At 33.3% G+C, this 27,530-nt stretch overlaps 1 protein-coding gene across 1 annotated transcript in view; it reads left to right on the top strand.

Moving 5' to 3' along the window:
* The window catches only part of cacna2d3 (calcium channel, voltage dependent, alpha2/delta subunit 3), a 92,830-nt gene that overhangs the window by 11,772 nt on the left and 53,528 nt on the right, over nt 1–27,530 (top strand). The window contains exons 3-11 of the mRNA XM_056468361.1: nt 1,556–1,672; nt 3,847–3,906; nt 9,123–9,285; nt 16,338–16,469; nt 16,814–16,874; nt 17,066–17,216; nt 17,938–18,012; nt 18,133–18,222; nt 21,228–21,341. Of these exons, the coding sequence (XP_056324336.1) occupies nt 1,556–1,672; nt 3,847–3,906; nt 9,123–9,285; nt 16,338–16,469; nt 16,814–16,874; nt 17,066–17,216; nt 17,938–18,012; nt 18,133–18,222; nt 21,228–21,341 (963 nt within the window). The remainder of the gene's footprint in view (nt 1–1,555; nt 1,673–3,846; nt 3,907–9,122; nt 9,286–16,337; nt 16,470–16,813; nt 16,875–17,065; nt 17,217–17,937; nt 18,013–18,132; nt 18,223–21,227; nt 21,342–27,530) is intronic.

Below are 27,530 nucleotides of genomic sequence, written 5' to 3'. Positions count from 1 at the left end.
TCTCCACATCAAAAGCTATTGGTCAGGCCACGATTCAGCAAACATCTGAAAAACAAATCACTTATAAACCAACATCCAGCATGCAATAGAGCTGAACAGTGCAGTGGCTTTACTTTGTATCCAATTAAAAGAAAGTTGTTGTTTTTTACCCCGACATTTAAAAATAGAGCACATCTTTAATTTTTCTTATATTTTTATAGTGAAAAAAGTTTCAGAGCTAATATAAACGTACATTACACTATATCTAAATGTTTCTTTTGAGAACTGTTTACTGCATGGTTCTTTAGGGCAGTGTTTCCCAACCCTGTTCCTGAAGGCACACCAACAGTACATATTTTTAATGTCTCCCTTATCTGACCCATTCGTTTCAGGTTTTGGAGTCTCTTCTATTGTTCTGATGAGTTGATTGAGGTGTGTTTGATTAGGGACAGTTTGAAAATGTGGACTGTTGGTGTGCCTTCAGGAATAGGGTTGGGAAACACTGCTTTAGGGTACCAAAAATGTTTTTTCATCTGTGCAAACACACTTTAAGAAACTTAAAATGATTTTCTAAAGAAAGCAAAAGCAAACAGAGAGAGAGAGAGAGAGAGAGAGAGATAAAGAACTAAGTAATCTGCTAACTTAAAATCTGTAGATATAAATGCTGTAAAGTTTTATCAAATTTATTAAACAATTATGTTGTTTCCTAAGTGAAGTGTAAATATATTTATTTTTATCTTTATAAAGTGTCAATACATTCAACATTCTTTCTGTATTGCCAAACAAGCTGCAACAATTTCTTATTAATTGGTTTTGTCTACTTATCAAATCGCAGAAAACACCACCTACTGTATGTAAATTCAAATTTTAAAGTGTTTTTTAAGATTTAAAGGATGAATTTTAAAATAATTACAGTGAAGAGCTATTTTGTGTTCCTTAAAAAATCCCTTTAACCAAACAGTTTAACTTTTTCTTAGATTGAAGAACATTAAACAATTTTTTTCCACTATAAAGAACCTATGGTGCAATGGAAAGTTTTCATTTACTGTATGTTAATGGAAAATGTCAACATTGCAACAGAAAACAATTTATTATACATATTGTGGAGTGCCCTATTTTTAATGTTATCAGACAACAATTTTTATCTGGAGAGACTTTGAGTGACATATTTCTAAACGTGAATCCTCATAAAATTGTACATTTTTTCAAAGGTAAACCTGATTTAGATTTGTATCTTGTATATTATCATTATTATTATGTATGTATTTTATCGTGGGTATTTTTACTGCTGTTAGTGACTTTTAATTGTTAGAATATTTTTATAATTATAAAAAAGTGATATTTGTAAAGTGTGGTAAATTTGATCTGTTTTTGCCATGACATAGTCAGAGAAGCTGATACGGAAATAAACTTTAAATTCTCTCTCTCTGTATGTTAATGGCTCTTCACGGAACCATTGAGTCATATTTAAACTGAGTGTAAACCTACAATGTTTTAAGAATCTCTTTATTAACAAATAAACATGCAGCTTTGAGAAAATACATTGCGTTAATTCATAAAATGTATTTCTCTTTAGAAATACAAGGAGTATGAGAAGTCGGTGCGAATAGAGGAGATCGACGGCGCAAAATTGGTGAAAAATCTGGCACAGAACATGGAGGAGATGTTTCGGAAAAAAGCGGAGGCCACACGAGTAAGTTACAATGATGAAGAAAGCGTTTTAAATACCATCTGCAAGCTTTCAAAGATGTGTTTGATTTATTTAATGAATGCTTTATATTTAACTTAATATTATATATTTATAATTAACGCTTCTTATTGTTTAACTCCCTCCTTCATTGTCTCGGATGCTGCAGCCCCGACAGCTTTATTTATTGCTCACGTATAAAAGCATCTCGATTGAAGCTTCTCCCTTTTATACAGAAGAACATATAGATTTTCCCCGTTTCAACCTGCTCGTGCAGTTATTCTTCAGAGGGACACACACGCGTCCAGGCTTTAATTGCCTGTGTGTGTGTGGAGTGTGTGGAGCAGATAGGCTTATCTAACTCCTGCAGATACACACTGTCACTTTATGATGCAATGGAGTCGGTTTACCATGAAAGGTAAAACCCATGAAATACACCTCATGCATTTGTAGCTCACTACTGCATACTGATTTCATAAGAAGCATGCGCGTGTTTATGCGAAACAAATTTACGCGTGCGTCGGATTTTCAGGGAGTTGATGCAATTTATACCACAGACATCCAAGTGTGTGTGCATTTGAGATTCATTTGAAAATGGTTCCAAAATATTATGAATTAATTGGTTTTGCGTTCTTTTATTCAGAATTATTTAATTTGAAATTATTTGTCTAGCTTATATTAAATTAGTAAAACGAACTGGCAGAAAAATGACTTATTTAATATAGGCTACTGTTTGAGATTAAGGCTATAAGATCAAAAGGATAAATTATATCATCTTTGTATGCTTCTAAGGATAAAAGGAGGACATCATTTATCATTTAGCTAATTATTAGCTACCTACTCGCGCGCATGCAGTGCACACGGATAGTTTTAGAGGCGGGTGAAATAGGCGCGCTAGCTAAGTTGCTTTACTAAAATAAGATGAAAGCTAATAAAATAGATTCACATTTATAATAGGACGTATGTTAGGCCGGTTGTATTGTTAACTATGTGAGTAAGGAGTGTCTATAAATCGTCTTACTCGAATAAAGAAGTTTGTATGGGTTTTACGGGTGTCACCTTTTGAGGTTCAACAGCAAGTTAGCATTTAACTAAGCGACATTTAGTAATTTAAATCAAATTAGGCTACATGTTAGCGTTTTGTCAGAATATATTTGTGATGTAAATATCTACCTGAATGCTTAAATCATCGGTTAAAAAGTGCGTAAATCATCACACTTTTAGTTTTTACCTCGTCAGGTAAAGACTCGGTTCGTCCGCTAGCGCCGCCTGTTTGATGACAGGTGAAAATAGGCACTGTGAGCTCGTGATTTAGCTTTTGTGGTTAATGACACGTTAACAAACGATTAAAATGTAGTTGTGTGTTAAAAGAATATGCAAATACACTTTTAGCCTTTTATTTGGACATGATATTTGTTATCTAAAACATATTTAGAGCACAATATATCAAAAAATACTATACTGTCGACATGCATGAACAGGAACACAACCTCAGTTTATTATTATTATATTTTACACAGCAGCTTGGCTTATTTCAAGAGGGTGTTTAGAAAACTGGCACAAAGCCTTGCTTTGGTCATGTTGCTATAATTTCCTTGAAATGCGACAAGTATTAATTATTTTTCCTAAAGCGCTTTGTGTACTGGAAGCAATTATACTGCCATGTAAATAAAAATGCATGCCAGCACTTTTCAATGACGACAAAACATAGACTGTCCTTTATACACACACACACACACACACACACACAGCATTGTGCTTGCCGTAAGGCATCAACCCGTTACATGAAATACGACCTGTTTGCAAGCCGCATGTACAAACTGTACATTACATTAGTGTTTTACTTTAAGGAGGTCACCTTACACAAACATGTTAATGGATAAATTATTTTGACACTTTCTTTGCTCATTAATAAAGACAGGATTAGTAGTTGGATTAAAGATTTATATGATGACAAAATCATATGATCTGATACTCGTTATTTAATGTGATATATTTGTTAATGACTTCTTGATGGAAGACACAAATGTACTAAAAATGTATTTTACATGTAGCTTGAGGCTGTTATCACAAATGTCTGCATTGTTTAAAGCAGATGAAGACCATCAAGAACAAGCGTGTGTATGTAGCCATCAATCACCTCTTCTAAGTTTCTGCTGTTTTCTGTCATTCATATGTAGAGGCTCGTAGAAGCGGCAGAAGAAGCTCATCTTCAGCATGAAGAAAACCCAGACCTACAGGTGAGAGATTGTACAGTATACGGGTGTGTGTTTCTGCAGTATTATATGGGAGGATTTCAGAACCACGGACAGCTCTTTATTCAGAAACTGGGATTGTTAAATATGGAGTAATACAGTATTTAATATTAGTGATTTATTTGTGCATATCAAGTTTGATAAAACCTAATTTGACCTCATAATAATAATAATATTAATAATAATAATTAAAATATCCTCTCAATGAGATCTCTATTTTGATTGGTGTTTACTGGTGGGTCGGTGGAATAAATATGTCAATCACATAAGATTTTCCAATTCCAAACCACACACACACACACACTCATATACAATCACACACACACACACACACACACACAGACACACAAACACAATAAATAAAAATCATTCATTAATTTTCCTTAGGCTTAGTCTCTTATTTTTCAAGGGTCACCACAGCGGAATGCACCACCAACTATTCCGCCATATATTTTACGCAGCAGATGCCCTCCCAGCAACAACCCAGTAATGGGAAACACCCATACACTCCCACATTCACACTCATACACTAGGACCAATTTAGTTTATCCAAATCTACCACATGTCTTTGAACTGTGAGGAAAACCGGAGCAGGTGTATATACAGTGTATATATACAGTACCACATTTTTCTTTATGCTGCTTTAAAAAAAATCATGTTCTGATGCCACAATATATATGATAAATATGACTGCATACATATTCATAATTAAAATGCAACTATTTTTGATTGATATTCCATCAAGAATATTCTGAAACTCTCATGTGTTCTTTAGAGTAGAATATTAAAGGATATTTTAATGTTAAGTCCCTGCACTCGTTGCCATAATCCTGTGGCCCCGCTTTATGCAAATCGTCTGTACATGACCTCCAGCTTAGTTCTTGAAGTGAATTATATTTATATATATATTTATGTGTTGGAAAGCCCTCCCTCTCTCCATCCTCTGCACTTCGACTAAGATAAATGACTGCACGTTGACTGCGCTATTCAGGGACAAATGGAAAATTCACTGAAGCAAAATACGTTTAAAATAATGCTATCCCCCCGCAGTAATGAATTCATGCTCTCGCTCGTATGTAAAAATACATTTCCAGCAGAACATAAACATGCAGAATGTTTTTTTGTTATTATTATTATTATTATTATATTATTATTATTATTGTTATTATTCACATAAATAATTATATTAAAGGTCAGTTTGCAGCTTCTTAATTTCTGAATGTTGGAAATATTTAATAATATAAAAAATGTAAAATGTAATGTAAATGTATATTAAATAAAATATTAATAAAATAAAATGTAATTCTATAAATATATTTCATTGTTAACATTTTTGCAAGAGAGACATTTTTTTTTCATTCTTTATTTTAGTAAATTCAGGCATTTTAAGCAATAATAACTAGGGATACACCAATATGGGTTTTTGGTTTTTTTTTTTTTACACATGTAATATTATTTCTGAAGCAATTTAAACCAAAATACATGATGACTCTGTATCAAACATATCTACAATGATAAAGAATATTGTGACTCACTGAGCTGTTAACGGACAGCAATACCACACAAACTTTGTGGGAATAGACTTTGAAGGAATGAACAATGTGAGAAAATCTTATAGTGCACCAGACAAGTCTGAACAAGTTTGACCCACACATGCGTGAGGCAGGCAGTACAATTACATAATCTATTGTCTTAAAGATATTGGCCTAATTTTAATATCGGACCGATAACGATAACATTAAAAAATAACACATATCGGCCGATATTGATATAGTCACCGATATTTCGATATTTATTTATTTTTGCAAGAGAGACAAGAAGTTTTTTTAAAATCCTTTTATTTTAACAAATTCATTAGGGATGCACCGATATAGATTTTTGGGCTGATATCGATAACTCGTTAGATTTGGAGGCCGATAACCGATATGTAAGCCGATAAATATAAGTATTTCAAAATTTTATATTTTTATACATTGAACAACTGATTTTATTTTAAAAACTTCATAAAAGTCTGAACTGATCTTAGAATAGCCTACTCAAAGCAAAAAAAAACACTAATATTTATAATTGCCCGGACAAGTCTGAACAAGTTTGACCCACAATTATGTAATTATCAGCTTAAAAATATCGACCTAAATTTTGATATCTGACCAATAACGAAAACATAAAAAATAGCACATATCGGCCGATATCGATATGGCCGCCGATATATTGTGCATCCCTACTAATAATTAATTAAATTAAGTATATTTAAAGTATTTCATTGCCTATATAAAAACTATGAGCTGGCTGAAAAACATTATTAAAAACATTATAGATTACATTAAAATGCATATAAAATATTGAATAATAATAATAATAATATGCAAGCCAAAACTAACAATATTTATAATGAAATCAGAAAATATAATAAATGCCGCAAAATACAGGATATCCCATGCCAATAATGTCATTGTTGAATTCATTTACCGTCTCAGCGACAAAAGAGAATGGTCTGGTCGAGAGTGAATGTTCACAAAGGTCTGTATGACGCTGTTCTGACCGTGACTCTTTGAATGAGAGGTTCTGACTCAGAACCCTCTGAGAGCAGGACTCGGTCGGGTGTGCAGCACCTGCTCCTGCTGTTTGTTGATAACCCTCAAAAGCTTGTCGCAGTGCTGTCAGAAATGCTGAGTGCGGAGCGTTTCTCCTCTCCTCTCCCCCAGGGGTGTATCACCGGAGCGCCCAGCCGTGGTATGAGCTGTCATTGCTGGGGTTTGTAGTGATGCCCGCCCTCCCCAACCAGAGCTGGAGCCAAGTGCACGCACACACACACATATAATGCTTAATGGTAAACACAAAGGTGTTAGCAAGTACACTCACCTATCAGATAGATAGCCTCTTTTCACAGAATGACCTCTGGTCCAGTAAAGTGAGAGGTAGTTTAATCACGCAGGGCCTCTGGACACAAACTAAATGTTCTTGGCCCGTTATCCTTTATAGTTCGACTAGGACTCTTGCGTGAAATCTTTATGTGTGTGTATGCTGTTAATGTGCATTTTTAATGGTTTTGTCAAATAGTTTATGCATAGCTGGCTATTTTGGTGGTGAAGAGAAAAATTGCAGATGATGCTTAATTTCTAAATGTTTTTTTCATCTTGCAGTAAGGTTAAGGTTTTCTTTTTTTCTAATCAGTAAAAGACCCTAATCATACATGTTTCTCATTTAGAGTTGTATATCACAATGTCTGTTCAAGAAGTAATACTTTTCAGATTTTACTCTGACGTTTTGGTAACAATTCTCACTAAACTGTACTGTATTTTTAGTCTGTTTATTATGAAGTATATATTATTCTACATCCATAATCCTACTTAAACCTAAACTACTATTTTAATAACTATTAAAAACCAGCAAATTATAGTAATATAATTATAGGTGGGCATAGATTATTTTTTTTAATCTAGATTAATCTCACTGTAATCTTGGAATTAATCTAATCTAAATTAAAATGGCTTATTTGAATTCTGCCGAAGGCATTCAGAATATGTGTGCTACCCAAATAATGACTAAATGCAAGTCTTTGAGAATGGGTTTCTCAAGCCAGGTGGCGCATTAGACCAGGGGCTTATCTCCTGTTTCCAAAATGCATCACAACCTGCTTGAGAAACTGTTCTACTATGATAATTGGTGATGAAAATAAATGATGTTCAATAAGATGTACTTGTGTTTACTAACCGTTTATTTAGTTAAACATGAATTTTGAACTGTAGGCCTACATAAGCTCCAAACAGCCAATTTTGATTACCTTAATCGGACTAAAGTCATAACTAAACTAAACAGAAATGGAATTAACACTTGGAGTATGCGTGTATTAGTGGCATTATTGAAGTAAACACTGCAATCAAACTATTACCGTCATGTAGGACTTTTCACCATATTTTCCGACAAGATCCACACAAGCGGCTGTCAGTAAAGGACCGCACACACACACACATTGCAAAATGCGGAAGTTTTTTTCTTTCCATTCGGCGTGCGTTATTAAATTCTATCACTCTCACCAGTCCTTACTCCTTATTTGCGTCTAATACCACAGTTTGTCATGGGGGCATGAATGAAATGTTCATGAGTTAAAGTGAATCTGCCGAACTGCAGTTAAAGTCACCCAAAATTACAATAAACTCTCACATGAAAGCACTTCACATAAACACCTTAATTATATTATTGTCTATTAGGGCAAATAACTAGATGACAGATGTTAATGTAAGCGTAGTCAGTAGTGTCTTCGAAGTAAGTGAAAGATCCAGAAAGAGCAGCACGTTAACGCCGATAACAGCCCACCACTATATGTAATATCATATAATAAATTTCCCCAAAATACAGGATAGCCCATGGCAATAAGGTTATTGTTGAATTCATTTACAGTCTCTGCGACAATACATGCATGCTCTTAGAGAATGGTCTGGCCGGGAGTGAATGTTCACAAAAGTCTGTATGAAGCGGTTCTGACCATGATTCTTTAAATGAGAGGTTCTAACTCAGAACCCTCTGAAAGTGGAAGACACTTCTGAGGCAAAGTTGACACTTAAATTAAATATAACAAACTTCTCTTAAGTCTCGATTTAAAACAAGGCATGTAATATTGTTCAAAAGTTTGGGGTTGGTTTAATTGATAGCACATCTCTTATGCATCTCCATTTACTTGATTAAAATACAGTAAAAACAGTACTATTGTTAAATATTATGCATATTAAAACAGCTCTTTTTTTATTTTTATTTATTTTAAAATGTAATTTATTCTTGTCATGCACAGCTGCATTTCTAGCTGAAATCCAGTCTTCAATATCACATTATCCTTCAAAAATCATTCTAATGTTCTCAATATTTTTTGTTATTCATGTTGCTGAAATCAGTTTCACGCTGCCTAATAATATTCTGGACTAAATTAATAAAGTTTAAAACAACAGCAATTGTTTCAAATAGAAATCTACTGTAACTTCAGAAATGTTAATTGTTTTTATCAGTATAATTATGTCTTTAAAATAAGTTTTAATATGTCATTGAGTCATACAAGTGCAATTTTTTTAATAATAGTATAATATTATATTTGAAAAGTTTTTTAATTAGCTAACATTGTTACTTTTTCATCAACCTTTTCTTTTTTTCTGAGCTTTCATCCCTTTACTCCAAAACATTGACTTGTTTTTCTTCTTTTTTTTCTACAGTATGAGTATTTCAACGCGGTGCTGATAAACGAGGTGGATGAAGATGGGAATAGCGTAGAGCTGGGAGGAGAGTTTCTCCTGGAACCCAACGATCATTTTAATAACCTATCCGTCAACCTCAGCCTCAGCGTAGTGCAGGTGCCAACCAACATGTACAATAAAGGTAATGCGTCCTGTTTTTACCTGTGCCTACATGATATAGGATAAAGGGAGCGATTCTACCATCCTGACATTCTGATTTGTCGATTGCGACAACATGTACAGTCTTAACACGGTTTACTATCCTGAATAGTAACACAAGAAAAAAATGTGTATCCATTTCATGCTTTTAAGAACCCGTCAAAAATTGAGATTTGGTTTATCTGGTTTAATACAAAGATATATTTAGATTTACATGTTATATTCATAATATTTTCCTGTATTTTGTAAGCTTAAGTGAAAATTTGTTTATTTATTTATTTTTTTTAAATGCTTGTGTGTAAATTTTATTTTCCGAGATTTTTTGGACCAAAAATATAGTAAAAGTAGTAATATTGTGAAATTTTATTGTGAGATTTCTATTTTAATTTACTGTAAAGTGTTTGTTTTTTTGCTATAGCAAATCTGAGTTTTTAGCATTCATTATTGCAGTCTTCAGTGTCAAATAATCCTTCAGAAATTATCCTAAAATGCTGATTTAATGCTTAATTATTATCTAATTTGATTGATTAGCTCAGTCATTAATAATCACTTGTATTATTATCAGTCTACGTGACCATTTTTGCTGCTTCTTATTTTTTGTGAAAATCAAATTATATTATTTTTCATGATTCTTTGATTGGTAAAAAGCATTCATTTGAAAATAGAAGTCTTGTGTACCACTATATTTTCCAGTATTTTGTTCGCTTAAGTGGCCAATTTTAAATAGTGCAAGAATTTGGTGCAGTTATGCCATTTAGCTCTATGATTAAAGTTGTGATTATCGTCTGTATTGAAGGCTCCATTAAAGTGAAACGGATTATTGAAATTAAAAAATGTGGGTGGAAATTTTGTTATATTGTTGAGGGAATGTAGGTGGATCTAAAGGTGAGTTTGCAATTCGGGCTCTCACAATATTCAATATATCGACTTATTGTGCAATACTTGAACATGACTTTAATAATTTTTACCATTGCAATATATATATTTACAAACTCACAAATAACAATGAAGCATTTCACAATGGCATTTACATTCTACAAGGTCAAAGTTTCTTATTGGATATTTACCTAATAGGACATTTAATAGTATATAAAGTTGAAGTCAGAATTATTAGCCCCCTGAATTATTAGCCCCCCTGTTTATTTTTTCCCCCTAACTTCTGTTTAACGGAGAGAAGATTTTTTTAACACTTTTTTTAAACATAATAGTTTTAATAGCTCATTTCTAATAACTGATTTATTTTATCTTTGCCATGATGACAGTAAATAATATTTGACTAGATATTTTTCAAGATACTTCTTTACAGCTTAAAGTGACATTTAAAGGTTTACTAGGTTAATTAGGTTAACTAGGCAGGTTAGGGTAATTAGGCAAGTTACTGTATAAAGGTGGTTTGTTCTGTAGACTAACGAAAAGAAGTTAGCTTAAAGGGGCTAATAATTTTGACCTTAAAATGGTTTTTAAAAAATTAAAAACTGCTTTTATTCTAGCCAAAATAAAACAAGCAAGACTTTCTGCAGAAGAAAAAATATTATCAGACATACTGTGAAAATTTCCTTGTTCTGTTAAACATCATTTTGGGAAATATTTAAAAAAGAAAAAAAATCAAAGGGGGTTTAATAATTCTGACTTCAACTGTATAATAGGACATTTACCTTTTTTAACATCAAATTATTGAATCTAAATAACCTTAAGAATGATAAGTATTTTAAAGTGTTTAAGTTATTTGCATTACTATGCTGTTATATAATCGTTATATAATCTGTGGCATGAAATGAATTGAAAATGACAACAATATTGCTTACCGCAACAATTTCTGTGACAATATATCGCACAGCAACAATTCCTTATCATGACAGGCCTACTTGCAATTGATTCCAAGTAAGAGGTGGGTAAGAAATTATGAGATCAAAACAAATAAGAAAATAAAGCATATGCATGGACGAACTGTTCGATTGTGTATTTATAAAGTAGATTTTCATGAAAATAAGTTAATGTAATGAAAATAATTGATGTTTTTTAAAAATGCTTATGTGTAAATTTTATTTTTCCAAGATTTGTGTGACAAAAAATATAATAAAAGTATTTATTGGAAATATAATTTTTTTAAATTATTTAAAGTAACATTTTTCTGTTTTAATTTACTGCAAAGTGTTTTTTTGTTATAGCAAAGCTGAATTCTCAGCAGTCATTAATGTAGTCTTCAGTGTCAAATGAATTCAAAGTCAAATGAAATTCTTTAGAAATGATCCTAAAATTCTGATTTGATGCTTAATTACTGTATTATCTGTTATTATCACAAAGCAATCATTTATAATCACTCGTATTATTATCAGTCTACAAGACCATTTTTGCCGCTTCTTATTTTTGTGAAAATCAAATTATTTTTTTCATGATTCTTTGATTAATAAAAAGCATTAATTTGAAAAAGTCCCATGTACTTTTATTAAAGCATTTACAGTCTGACCAAATGTTTTTATGTGATGTTTGAATAATAAAAAAGCAACAAAAAAGTGAATAACATTGACTGTACACGTAAAAAAATTATGTTTGCTTCTTGTTCAAACTACATATTTAAAATAAGCTGAATCAACACAATTCCTGAGTTGAACTTAATTGTTTTATGTTCAATCCAAAACAATTAAGGTAACTGAACAACACATGAAGCACTGAAAAAAAATCCTTGATTCCTTGGATTTACGAAAGCTTTTTAGGTTAAGTGGTTGTAAACATTTTATTTGGGCTGAATTTAAATGAACAAATTAAGTTCAACATTACTAAATTCAATTTGTTTGTTTCAACACATATAAATAGTTTGCCACAAATTTTCAGACATCATTTTTTTCAGTGAGGAAAACCCAGTGTGAAACCCAGCATTTTTTACATCTTAAGGAATATTTTTCAAGCATCGTATAAACAGGATCAGGTTTCCAGCATTTCTGTTTCTGTATGATTATTAAAAGGAAAGAAAGACGCTCCTTGATTAACAGTTTAATAGCTTTCAATGCGCCACTGTATTACGTAATAAACAGCTCCTGCGTGTCCTGACGCAGCGGAGTGAAAGATGAGAGAGGTGCAAGTTAGTATGTCATAGAGCAGTGATAATAGCCAACCACCTCAGGTCATTGTGAAGTTACTGATCCAGGAACGAACTTCTCAGTGTCACTGCAGCACTACGGGTCAATAACTACCTGGGGACGATGCGATGAACAAAGCCAAGGGCTCAATGCCCCAGCGTAGAGCGCACTGAGAACAGAGTAATCACTCTTAAAGTAGCTGTTCCCTTTGTGATCTGTGGATGCTGCAGTGGGTGCTCACGAACGTGGATGCGCCCCGTCCCTTTATGTGCGTCCGTAATGGCCTTTCATTGGCGACGCTTTGTGCACTGGAGGACAAAGGCAAGAGGTTTTTTATGGAGTCAGGTTGGACTCAGAGCAGAAGGGGGGTGAAACTGAGATGAGGTGATTTAAAGTGGTCCTATTATACTTTATTGGATATTACGCTTTCATGTAGTGTGTAATATAGCTGTTTGTGAACATAAAAGGTCTGCAGAATTTCAAATATCGAAGGATAAATTAAGTTATCCCAACTTAAAAAAAGAAGTGATTTTGAACTGCCAGAAATTAGTTGTCAGTAATAATTTTCTTTATTCCTGCTTCATGGTTTATGACAAATTTGCACAAGGCTATTCTGTGGTCTTCATTGGGTGTCTGTGAACAATGTTTAGTTTGACCTTTCAACACTTCAGGCGTGGAAGTCTTTGGTTTGTGTTGCTGACATGTCAAGAAGATGCTGTTTGGCAAAAGCAAAAACACTTTGCATGCCTTTCCAAAGGACGAGAGCTCACTCTTGCACTGATAGGGTAAAACCTTTTGCTATAAAGCTTCCAGAGCTGAAATTAAAATATGGGCATGTGGTTTCTGACTCGAGCTTGAAGTGGTTGACCAATCGCTACGCATATTTGGAAATCTGACCAATCAGAGCAGAGTTCTCCTGGAAAGACAGAGTTTGGTAAGACTGAATCCTTTAATTAACCATTTCAGACACTGTGATAAAAGAAGTAATACTCCAATGTATATCATGATTTGTTTTTTACCGTGCAAGTATGAAAGAGACCTCCAAAACTTGTAAGGTCACTTTAACTGCTCCACTAATAGCTTTAAAAGGAATGAAATTAGCAAAGACCAGACCATCTGACCAATCAGAACAAGGTAGACTGTAGGAAAGGTGGGGTTAGTGAGATCTGATGCTTGAACCATCTGTTTGAGACACCATTTTTCACCATTTAAGACACCACTGTATGAGACCTCTAAAAATAAATTGGGAAAAGCCATAGTAAGGTCACTTTAACTTCTCCACTTAAAGCTTCTAAAAGGAATAAAAATAGGGATAAAGTTCAAATTAGCAGAGACCAGGCTATCTGACCAATCAGAACAGAGTAGACTCTTGGAAAGGCGGGGTTTAGTAAGACCTGATCCTTGAGTAAACCATTTCAGACACTGTGATAAAATAGGTAATACTGCAATGCATATTATGATTTTCTTTTTTACAGTGCAAGTATGAAAGAGATCTCCAAAACTTGTATGGTCACTTTTAGTACTCCACTTATAGCTTGAAAATGAATGAAATTAACAGAGACCAGGCTATCTGACCAATCAGAGCAGAGTAGACTCTTGGAAAGATGGGGTTTAGTGAGATCTGATGCTTGAACCATCTGTTACAGAAATCTTTTTTTACCACTTTTGAATGTATGAGACCTCTAAAAATAAATTAGGAAAATGCCATAGTAAGGTCTCTTTAACTACTCAACTTAAAGCTTCTAAAAAATAGGGATAAAGTAAAATTAGCAGAGACAAAGCGATCTGACCAATCAGAGCAGAGTATACTCTTGGAAAGGCGGGGTTTAGTGAGATCTGATGCTTGAACAATCAGTTTCAGACACCTTTTTTTACCATTTTTAAATGTTTGAAACCTCTAAAAAAAAATTAGGACAAGCCATAGTAAGGTCTCTTTAACTACTTCATTTAAAGTTTGTAAAATGTGCAAAATTACAGTTAAAGCTCAAATTAGAAGAGACCAGGCTATCTGACCAATCAGAGTAGACTGTTGGAAAGGCGGGGTTTAGAGTGACCGGATCCTTGACTAAACCATTTTAGACACTGTAATAAATTGGGTAATGTTACAGAGTATAATATGTTTTTTTTACCTTGTATGACACTTCCAAAACTTGTAAGGTCACTTAAACTACTCCATTTATAGCTTCTAATAGGCATAAAAAAGGGATAAAGTTTAAATTAACCGAGACCAGGCTGTCTGACCAATCATAACAGGGTAGACTGTTGGGAAGGCGGGGTTTAGAGAGACTGGATTCTTGAATTAACCATTTCACTGTGATAGAAGAGGTAATACTTTAATGTGTATTATGTATATTATTCAGATCTGATGCTGGAATCATCTGTTTGAGATTAAGACGCAGTTTTTACCATTTTCGAATGTATGAGACCTCTAAAATAAATTAGCAAAATGCCAAAGTAAAGTCACTTTAATTAGGAAAATTGCCATAGTAAAGTAACTCCATTTTTAGCTTCTAAAAGGAATATAAATAGGGATAAAGTTCAAATTAGAAGAGACCAGGCCATCTGACCAACCAGAGCAGTGTAGACTTTTGCAAAGGCGGGGTTTAGAGATACCTGATCCATTTCAGACCATTTTATACCATCTATTTCAGTAAACCATTTCAGATGTTGTGATAAATTAGGTAATGTTGTGGTGTATTTTTTTTAACCTTGCAAGTGTGTAAGAGACCTCCAAAACTTGTAAGGTCACTTTAACTACTCTACTTGTACTGTATCTTATAAATTAATGAAATTAGAAAAGAGACCAGGCCATCTGACCAATCCGAGTAGACTCTTGGAAAGGCGGGGTTTTGTGAGATCTGATGCTTGAACCATCTGTGAGAAACCATTTTTACTATTTTTGAGTGTACGAGACCTCTAAAATAAATTAGGAAAATGCCATAGTAAGGTCACTTTAACTACTGCACTTAAAGCTTCTCAAAGGAATAAAAAAGGAATGAAGTTCAAATTAGAAGAGACCTGGCTATCTGACCAATCAGAACAGGGTAGACTCTTGGAAAGTTTAGTGAGATTTAATGCTTGAACCATCTGCTTGAGACACTATTTTTACCATTTTTGAAGGGATGTGACCAGGCTATCTGACCAACACGAAATACTGGATTCTTGAATCAACCATTTCAGACACTGTGATAAAAGAGGTAATACTGAAATGTATATTATGATTTTCTTTTTACCTTGCAAGTATGTAAGAGACCTCCAAAACTTGTAAGGTCACTAGTCCACTTATAGCTTTAAGGTGTCTGCGGGGTCTTAAAAAACTATTAAATGTTGGTATATCAATTATGAGAAAATTGAGGCCCTTAAAAGGTATTGAAAAGTCTTAATCCCATTTTTACAAGGTCTTAAATTTTGTTCAAGCATTGTCCAAAGTGTTTGACTCCAAAAAAGCATAAATATATTTATTTTCCTCGATTGGTTCGGGCCGGGTGCGTCCATCCTCTGTCCGGGTGATGTCAAGTCATTTGCGACAAATATTCTGAGAAGGTCTTTAAAAAGTCTTAAAAAGGTATTGAAATTTCCTGCATATACACTGAGCTTGTAAATGAATGAAATTAGAAGAGCCCAGGCCTGATCTGACCAATCAGTGCAGAGTAGACTTTTGGAAAGGCGGGGTTTGAAGAGACTGGATCCTTGAGTAAACCATTTCAGACACTGTGATAAATAAGGTAATGCTGCAGTGTATATCATGAGAAAATTAAAGTGTTTTTTAACCTTGTGTGGGTGTAGGAGACCTCCAAATCTAAATTAGGAAGGTACCATGAAAAGGTCACTTTAGCTGCTCCACTTGAGGCTTGTACAGTTAACAAAATTAGGGTTAAAGGTCAAATATGAACTATGCTTTCATATGATTTTTAAATAAATGTTGCCATTTTCTCGCTCTTTCTCTTTGTCCTTTTAGACCCTGACATAGTTAATGGAGTTTACTGGTCTGAAGCCTTGAACAAAGTTTTCGTGGATAACTTCAGGAGGGACCCAACCCTTATCTGGCAGTACTTTGGAAGTGCTAAAGGTTTTTTCCGACAATACCCAGGTACGTAACGTGGCGTTATGTCAGCGCAGGAATTGATGAAGATCAAACTGGCTGATTTCACTAATGTTTTAATTTTACAGACCACCAGAGAGGACGTTGAGAAAATTCATTCCATTAATCAAAGCCTGTGGCGGACTAAATCACATCTTACGTCTTATAGCATTGTGCCAAATGTACATATATTAGCTATTTGTGCTAAACAGATGTAGTTAAAGAGCTGAGCTGGAGATAACTAAAGCATCTGCAAACTTAATGATTTTAGTGGGAATAGTTCTGAGACAGTAATGGGAAATATATCAACAGAGTGTCAACCTGTGAATTCTTTACATTATGTGTGTTTTCAGGCGTGAAATGGTATCCTGACGAACACGGCGTCATTGCATTTGATTGCAGAAACAGAAAATGGTACTAATGACTTTTTTTTGTTTAAATTATTCTCTTTTGTTTGCTTATTTGTTTTGAGGTGATGAGTTTACTAGTATATTCATTTTTAAATTCAATAAGCTTTTGTCTAATTTTAAGCATAGAATCAAGATTAGCCTGTGAAAATCTTGATTAAACTTGAAACTCTTCTGTCCTGATGCTTGTCGTCTCAGGTATATCCAAGCAGCCACTTCTCCTAAAGATGTTGTGATTCTGGTGGACGTCAGTGGCAGTATGAAGGGTTTAAGATTGACTATAGCCAGACAGACGGTTGCTTCAATATTGGACACGCTCGGCGACGATGACTTCTTCAACATTATTGCAGTGAGTTTAAGTTACACTCAAAAAAATTACATTTGCTGTTTGTTCAAACTTCTTTTTTAAAATGAGCTGAATCAACACAATTCTTGAGTTTTTTTGGGGCATGATTGTTTAAGTTCAGTTAACTTACATTTGTAAAAACTAATAAGTGAACTTAATTCCTTCATGTTGCCCCAACACAAATCGATTGTGTGAAACCCAATAATTAAATAAATAATTAATAATAATTAAAGATGCATTTTTAAAGATTTGAATGTTTTATTTTTCTCATAAAATTCAGTAAAAAGGCAAGGAAGCAAATCATGCCAGCATTAAATATTCAATTTTTTTGGTTTTGAAAGTTAAAGTTTGCTCATAAAATGCAAAAAAGCCAAGGAACAAATCATGCCAGAATTAAATATTCCATTTTTGGTTTTGAATGTTATATTTTGCTCATAAAATGCAAAAAAAAAAGGCAAGGAAGCAAACCATGCCAGCATTAAATATTAAATCTTTTGGTTTTGAAAGTTAAAGCTTGCTACATAAAATGCAAAAAAAGAGGCAAGGAAGCAAACCATGCTAGCAATAAATATATTTAATATCATTACCACTTAGTAAAAACGGCAAGGAAGCTACAATTCAATATCCAGGAGTGAAATAATCAGTACCGTTTAGGATATCAATTAATTTCAAGGCCATTTTTTTAATTAACGCTCGCTCTGTCTAATATTCCTTGTGTTTCCAGTACAACCAAGAGGTCCATTACGTGGAGCCCTGTCTAAACGGCACTCTGGTTCAAGCTGACAGTACTAATAAGGATGTATGTCTTTCTCTTATGAAACAATTGCACACACTTTCTGCATGTAATTACCCAATTTTCAGTCAAATTAGGACTCCTAAAACATATCTGAAAGCCATTTCTCTTGTTCTTATTCATCAGCACTTTAAAGAGCATCTGGACAAGTTGTTCGCCAAAGGAATCGGACTCCTGGGCAATGCACTGAGTGAGGCTTTCACTATCTTAAATGAGGTAGGTGAAGATTAGCCAAAGCAGGAGATTACAGAGGTCGCTATCATGACAGCTCACCGTTCAAGTGTTTGTGTGTGTGTGTGTGTGTGTGTTTTGTTCACTGTTCTTGCCCCTCCCTAACACACCTCTATCTCTCCCTGTGATTAATTGTGGTAATTGGCAGCGCTGATTAATAAGCTGATGAAAGAGAAGGCAATTGCATACGAGATAGCGCTCAAAGTCGGTCCAGTCGCGCCCTTTATCTCTCTTTCCTCAGACCACTAGTCTCGTGGAAAGAACGAGGAGGGGGGAATGGCAGAGACAGAAAGGAGGATAGGGTTATATCTGTATTTGTCACATTCATTAGAGCCAGTCCATTAATATGGTAATCGTAAAAGCCAGAGTCCGGCCCCTTTAAACCACCGCATGCTGTGTTTGTGTCTGATTGGTTGAAAGTGAAAAAAAAAAACTAAGTAGATGCAGCAGTCTTTGAGTTTGCGAATGACATCATGCACTGCAGATCATTTGGTGGAAAAAGACTGTAATGGAGAATCCAAAAGCCTGAGTATCATCTGTAATGCAGATTGTTTTTGCAGTAAAACGTAGTGTTGGTAGAAATGCCACACCACTCAGTTTATCTGCAATATTAGATAAAGTTAGAAAGATGCAGACTTGGTGAACATAATCACAGTTTGTTCATGTCGGTATATGTTTATATGTGATATACCACCATTCAAGATTGATGAATAGGATTTTTTAATGAAATTGTTATTGTTATGCGGGAAGGATGCTTTAAACTGGTCAAAATTACTGTAACAGCATTTGTAATAGTTACAAATGATTTCCATTTAAAATGATGGACTTTCTATGGATGGATGCATGGATGGATGGATAGATGGATAGATAGATAGATAGATAGATAGATAGATAGATAGATAGATAGATAGATAGATAGATAGATAGATAGATAGATAGATAGATAGATAGATAGATAGATAGATAGATAGATAGATAGATAGATAGATAGATAGATAGATAGATAGATAGATAGATAGATAGATAGATAGATCTGGATTAATTATTTATTTATTAAATGACTTTTGGACCTATCATAACACAATTTGAAATGTCAAGTTTAGGTAGTAAGTCTTGATATTGATTTGTCAGGATCCAGCTATGTTGCCAGATCTTCAAATTATTATACTTGCAGTTTTAATTGACCAAAGATCACCCTAGTGGAAGTCTGAAAGACACGTAAAGCTTATATACCACCATAAAAGTTTGATTAATATGATTTTTTATAAGAAATTATTTAGTTTTTCAGGAAGGTTGCTTTAAACTGGTCAAAATTACAGTAACAGCAATTGTATAAAAGATTTCCATTTAAAATGGACTCTCTGTGCATCAAAGTATATAGATAGATAGAAAGTAAAGACATTAAATGACTTTTAGAATTATCATAACACATTAAAAATTGTCACTTTTAACTAATAATCTTGATATTGGACAGTCAGGATCTAGCTATGTTGCCAGATCTTCACATTAATGGACTCAAGACCACCCAAGTGGAAGTCTGAAAGACATGTAAAACTTATATACCAACTTTTAAGTTTGATTAATGTGATTTTTTAAAAGAAATTATTATTGTTAGATAGACAGACAGACCGACAGAATTATATATATCGAAATATATGTAGATTATATTTATGATTTCAGTTAGTTACATTTTAAATAATGACTTTTGGACCTATCATACCCCAATTAAAATGTTTAGCTGGTAAGTCTTTATTGATCAGGCAGGATCAAGCTATGTTGCCAGATCTTCACATTTATCAGGGTTCATATAGTCCTGGAAAAGTCATGGAATTTTGACAAGGCTTTTCCAGGCCTGAAAAAGTTTTGAAAAAAAAAACCAAACAAAAACAACCAAACCTTAAATGTTTAGAAAAGCCATGGAAATGTATTTAACAAATATCTGTGTACTTAAACATATTTGAGATGATAATATTAGGTAAATTTTAAATCCAATAGTGCGGTTCGTCTCTTCACGTGATATTCTCTGTGTTGGGTTCACTCGCATTCATTGTACTGTAGTTCAAGCTACATATTAAGTCCAGAAACACTCAAACTACAGAGGTAAGATTCTATTAGTGCTAAAGGCTAATTTGTACTATTTTTATGAGAGTCTTATAAAAACACAAGCCAACATTTCTAAAATATGTTCCCACAGACAACAAGATACTTTCTAAAAACTTTTTTACAGATAGAACAATAAACATAAACTACATAGATTGTCACATATTTTTTGATGTGGTGTAATAAATTAGAAATTTTCAAATTAAATTTTTTTTCTTAAACATTAGGTCATAAATATTTACCTGAAAATCTTGGATAGGTCATGGGAAAATCCTGGAATTTTAGTATGAACCCTGATTATTGGACAGCTTTTATTGATTAAAGACCACCCAAGTGGAAGTCTGAAAGACAAGTAAAGCAACCAATCACAGTTAGTTTTCAATTCATCATTGTGTGTAAGGGCATAAAAACAAAAAAGTTCAATAACATCATGCATGTTTTTGTTTCTGTAAATCACCTCAAAGAAAATATTTGGATGTTTTGTAAAGAGCTGTAAACTTTTAAATAATTAAAAAAAATCTTTTATTTATTCTGATATTTATTTATAGTCTCTGTTAGCATCTAGCATCCAGCAAACTTTTTATAATACAGCATGAACACACTTTCAGCTACAGCTCTTTTCACAAGCATTACACTGTACATGAGCGATCTGTCAGAGACTGATAATTCAGATGCCGAAACCGCAAGACAATTTCCTGTTTGCTTCTCTGCTTTATTTGGTGTCCTCTCTAAAATAGATTTTGTTGTTAAGTTTCAGGTGCATGTGAATCTCACTACGCTATTACACAGAGTTAGTTTATTCTGAATGTCGAACCAAAGTCTCATAATGAAAAGTCTCTCTCTCTCTCTCTGGTTCTCATGTCTCCTTATCTCTGCCTCTCACTGTGCAGATTAATCAGACGGGCCGTGGAAGTTCATGTAGTCAGGCGATCATGCTGATAACAGATGGAGCCACTGCAATGCACGATGATGTTTTCGCCAAATATAACTGGCCTGAACGTAAGGTAAGATAAAAAATGATTAAAAAGTCGCTTTTCCATGCGTAACCACATTTTTCAGTTGAAAAGTATCAACCATGCATTGCATAAATGACAAAATGTAAATATTTGTCATTAAACACCTTCACAGAATAATAAAAAAATAGAAATGTATTATTAATTTGATAGAAATGGAAGAAGAGTGTAGAAATTCTTGAAGAAGAAAGAATTAAATTATATTTAGGTGAGCTACTGTACGCTTTTATGGTGTCAATGTTCGATGTACAGTTAAAATTATTAGAATTTATATTATATTTTTTAAACATAATTGGTTTAAGGGTGGCACGATGGCTCATTGGTTAGCACTATCACCTCACAGCAATAAGGTCGCTGGTTCGACTACTGTGGAGTTTGCATGTTCTCCCTGTGTTGGTGTGGGTTTCCTCCAGGTGCTCCGGTTTCCCCCACAGTCCAAACACATTCGCTATAGGAGAATTGAATCGATTAAATTGGCCGTAGTGTATGAGTGTGTGTGTGTGAATGTGAGAGTGTATGGGTGTTTCTCTGTGCTGGATTGCAGCTGGAAGGGCATATGCTGTGTAAAACATATGATGAAATAGTTAGCGGTTCATGCCGCTGTGGCGACCCCTGATAAATAATGGGACCAAGCCGAATGAAAATGAATGAATGATGATTGTACATATTATTTTACTAGGTACTTTCTCAAGATACTAGTATTCAGCTTAAAGTGCAAGTTGAAGGCTTAACTAGGTTAACTACAGTAAGTTAACTAAGGAAGTTAGTGTGTTAATTAAGCAAGTCATTGGACAGCAGTTATTGTTCTGTAGCAAAATAAGAATAAATTTATTAAATTAATTTATATAGATTTATTACGGGGGCTAATATTTAACAATTAAAAAAATAATAAAAAGCTGTATTTAGTCCAACCAAACTAAAGCAAATAAGATTTTTCCTGAAAAGAAAAACAAACAGAAACACTCTGGTTAAAAATTCCTTTCTCTGTTAAACATCACTATGGAAATATTTGGAAAAAAGAATAACAATATCAAAAGAGAGCTAATAAGCTTGCCTTTAACTCTAATATTAATCAACAACATAATCATTTCTTTTATTTCTTCATTTGGATTAATCAGACGGTCAATCAAATGGGTTAAACTTGATATATATAATTATTTGTGCTGGGCAAAGATTAAATGTATGATTTATATGTGATAAACACACATACAGAGAAACAAAACTATACAAAACAATGTTGTTACATATCTTAATTAGTGCTGGGCAAAGATTAATCACGATTAATTGCATTAAAAATAAAAGTTTGTTTTTTACATAATATATGTGTGCGCATTATACAGTGCTCAGCATATATGAGTACACCCACCACACATCTCTCATTTAAATGAATATTTTCAATATGATTCATTCATTCATTCATTTTCTTTTCGGCTTAGTCCCTTTATTAATCTGGGGTCGTCACAGCGGAATGAACCGCCAACTTATCCAGCACATGTTCTACGCAGCGGATGCCCTTCCAGCTGCAACCCATCACTGGGAAACACCCAAACACTCTCATTCACCACAGACAATTTTCTTTCATTCATTCACTTTCTTTTCGGCTTAGTCCCTTTATTATTATGGGGTCGCCACAGTGGAATGAACCGCCAACTTATCCAGCATAGGTTTTATGCAGTGTATGCTCTTTCAGCTGCAACTCATCTCTGGGAAATATCCATACACACTCATTCACACTCATTAACTACGGACTATTTAGCCTACCCAATTCACCTATGTCACATGTCTTTGGACTTGTGGGGAAAACCGGAGCACCCAGAGGAAACCCACGCAAACATGGGCAGAACATGCAAACTCCATACAGAAATGCCAACCGACCCAGCCGGGACTCGAACCAGCGACCTTCTTGCTGTGAGGTAACAGCGCTACCCACTGTGCCACTGTGCCGCCCATGCTTGTAACAAAGGCAGTAAAATAAAGTGTTATTTACAACTTCAAACAATCCTATTTTTTCTCAACGCATCTGATATTCATGAGCAAGTGCAGCATTATTTCTTCCAAGCGTATTGCTTCGTTTCCTTCCTAAGTACAGTTTATTTTCTCTTACTTTATAGATTTAGTTCTGATTGCTTTCTCACCCCGGCACAAGTGTAAAATTCCCTTTTGAGAGCGTTTTGACATTTTGAGCAATTGTGTTTGGCTCCTGCAGTGGTTGTGTGAAAAACTCTGTTAATGTATATTGAATTGCTGACAGCGCCAGCTTATTTGACACACTCCTCAAACATGGGGGGGGGTGGTGTTGAATAAACTGATTTGGAGGGTTTGCACATGTACCTGCCCTTGGCTGTGCTGAATCAGTCACCTGATTGACCCCGTGAACCAGTATTTGCGCGGTTCGCACTAGCAGATGTGTTCATAAAGCATTCAGGATACATGTTAAGCGAATATTTCCGGCCTGTGTTGGGATTGTGTGCAAGTCTGAGTCTCATGGCCTCATCGGCTGCAGGAGAAATGCACATTTACAGCCTGCAGAAGGTGTGTGTGTGTGTGTGTGTGTGTGTGTGTGTGTGTGTGTGTGTGTGTGTAGTAGTAGTTGCTGGCCCACTGTGGTGTAACCGCTCAGTATTGGTTGGAATCAAAAACCATTTATACATGGGAGACAGGAGCAATGTACTGAGAAATGGAGGGTTGGAGAGTAAAGAAGAGGGAAGGAGAGGGAGAAAAAAATGAGCAAGTCGAAAAAGGAACATGGAATTGTTGAGTTTACAACGCCGTATTGTGAGGCAGTCTTTATGTGCACAAATTAAATGATTAAAAGAATGTAAGAATATTGTATAGATGCACATTTTTGTTTGGAGGCTTTTTTATTGGATAAATCTGTTTGTGCTGTGTAGAACGTCTTTCAAAAAAATCTACATTTAATGATGGCGCAAAAATTCAGATACAAACATTTAGACATGCTTACATTTTTTTAAACTTCATGTTTATACTGTAAAAGGGGAAAGTAAAAGAAAGAAATACAGAAGGAGAAAGGGGAAACAAGAAATGTTTTTTAAAAATATTGAAATAAAAAATATTAAAAAAAAAAAAACAGTGGAAAAGCTGTATTTATTCTAACCAAACTAAAAGAAATGACACTTAAAAAATAGGAGAAAGAAAGGAGAAAGGGGGAAATCAAGAAAAAGTCTCTTTAAGTGTCTTGTACAATGCTTTTAAACTATTAACTTAAAAAAGAAAATACTAAACATTAAAACATTTGAACACATTTTTAACACTATATATACATGTATACTCTGTATACGGGAAAAGGAATTGAGCTAAATACAAAAAGGGAAAAACAAGAAATGTTTTAAAAAAATTCATGGAAAAGCTGTATTTATTCCAACCAAACTAAATGAAACTTGAGAAAAACAGAAGCAGAAAAGAATTGCTTTTTTAAAAACATTTGTTTATCATCTTATTTATACTGTAAAAAGAAATACAGAAGGAGAAAGGGGGAAAAACAAGAAATCCTTTTAAAAAAATCTTTAAATTATTTAAGGAGGAGGAGAAAAAGAATCAAGAAAAAGACTGAAGAAATTGTTCAACTTTTTTAGGTGTCTTGTAAAATGCTTTTAAAGTGTTGAACTCGAAGAAGAAAATACTAAACATTAAAATATATATTTTTAAACATTATATTTGTACTGTACTGTATATGCGGGACAAGTAAATGAAAGAAATACAAAAGTAGAGTGGGGAAAAATTGAATTGTCATAAAACATGGAAAAGCTGTATTTATTCCTACCAAACTAAAAGAAATAAAATGTAAGAAATACAGAAGGAGAAAGAGGAAAACAAGAAAAAGACAGAATAAATAGTTAAATTGTCCTCGACGATGCTTTTAAAGTGTTTAACTCGACAAAGAAAATGCTGAACATTAAAACAATTTTTACTTTATTTTAATATACTATGTATTGGGGAAGGAAAAGAAAGAAATACACAGTGATAAAGGGCATAAACTAGAATTTAAATTTATTTATTTTTATTAATATTAATAAAAATGGAAAAGCTGTATTTATCCCAACCAAACTGAAATAAATGATGCTTTTGAAATGCAGGAGAAAGGGGAAAAACAATAAAAAACCTAAATAAATTGTTGAGATCAAATTGTCTTATACAATGCTTTTAAACTGTTTAACTCGACAGAGAAATGCTGAACATTTTTAAACATCATATTTATACTGTGTACATGCAGGAAAGGAGACATGTTTATAATTAAATTATCTTAAAAAATGGAAATGCTGTATTTATCACAACCAAACTAATATTTATACTGTAAATGGGGAAAGGAAAAGAAAGAAATACAGAAGGAGAAAGAGGATTTTAAGTTATTAAAATGAATTAAATGTTTTAGTCATGTTTCAGGAAACTGTTTGTTCCAACCAAACCAAAAGAAATGAAACTTAAGAAATACACAATGAGAAAAATACTGAATAAATTGTTTAACATTTTGTACAATGCTTTTAAACTGTTTAACTCCACAAAAGAATTTTTTATTTTACAAACATTATAAAGCTCAAACAGCTTGAAAAGTAAAATAAAAAAGAAACAAAAGTAAAAAGAAAAACAAAACAGCCATTTTGTTTTTTGAGCTTGAACTAAAACTACTACTCAGTAATTAAAGTAAAATGTAAAAATATTGTTCTATACTTCAGCTAAAAGTGATATAAAATAATGATAAATAGTAAAATAATAATAATAAAAAATATCTAGAATAATAAATAAGTGCTAAAATATATAAATAATCAAATTTATTAAATAAATAATGCACATTTACAAAAGCGTTTAACTATAATACTATTTTACAGAAATTTAAACAGAAAAATAATTAATTAAAGATACAGAAAAATTACTAAAACTGGAAATAAAAATTCAAAATTAAACTAAATTAAATACTAAACTAAATATATTAAATGTAATCTCATTAATATGTTAGTAATTACATGTTATAATATTATATAAACAGCAATAAATGAATGGAAATGACTGTTTTTAAGTGCTTCTTCATGTCAGGCATCGTGAGATGTTTTGAAATGTATCCAGAAAACTGATCTGAAATCAGCCAATTGGCGTGTTTTGATGATTGATCATGGCTGTCACTAGAAGTGCTCGTGCGTGTGTCTGCTAGAAGCCTCAAACTGAATCTTAAAGCATATGGCGAACAATTTTCCTAGCTGATTTGTTACATCAGTTGTGTAATTAAGTAAATGCACCAAGGCAGTTGTTTTCCAATGAGTAATCAAGTAATCAGATTTTTACCCCGACGTTGGGAAATTGCATTGTGGGAAACAAGCTGATTTTTTGCTTTAAATTCAGCGATGTGCTGCATGTGTGTGTTTTCAGTGTGGAGGCAAACAAAGGGATGAAAAGAAACCAGCATGATGCCATTAGTATTTATATGTATGATCTGAAATTGTAGCTTGCAAAGTTAAAAGCTAAAGGGGGAAAAAATATTATATTATTTAAAATATACATAGGTCACACTTTATATTAAGTGACCTTATCTAATATGTTCTTACACCGAAATTAATAAATCGTTACAATGTACTTATTGTGTATAAAATTGTTTTACATTATACTTATGATTGATTGTATGTAATTGTAATTAATTTCTGTAATTACAATTGTAAATAAACTGTTGACCATCCCTTATACATTAACCCACCCTTAAACCTACCAATACCACCAACCCGTCCATAACCATACCCATATTCCATCTCAAGAGCACCAGAAGTGTTCTCAAATACATTATAAACACAGTGAGTACATTGTATTTGTTTTTTGATGCAAGTACATGGTAGTTAAGGACACCTAATATAAAGTGGGATCGTTGATTTTGTATGTATCAGATGTTTTTTTTTAGTACAAAAAAGGTTAATATTAAAATGTTTAAATCAGTCAAGTCAAGTTAAACTATTTATTGACCACTTAAAAAACACAGAAGTGAGCCAAAGTGCTGTACAGAAAATGGTAACACTTTATAATAACTACACACTATGAATCCTCTATTAAGCATTTGCAAATAGTAAAATCATTATTTGTTAAGCATTAACTCTACATTAATAGATGTTAGTAAGCAGTTAATAACAGCAGATACAAATGCTCTATTCTTGACTCATTAGCATATTTAAAATATGCTTAAAA

This window comes from Danio aesculapii, chromosome 11 (assembly GCF_903798145.1).
Source record: "Danio aesculapii chromosome 11, fDanAes4.1, whole genome shotgun sequence".
Lineage (NCBI taxonomy): Eukaryota > Metazoa > Chordata > Actinopteri > Cypriniformes > Danionidae > Danio > Danio aesculapii.
Note: the sequence above shows the minus strand (reverse complement) of the source record. Positions and strands in the feature narration are given on the sequence as shown.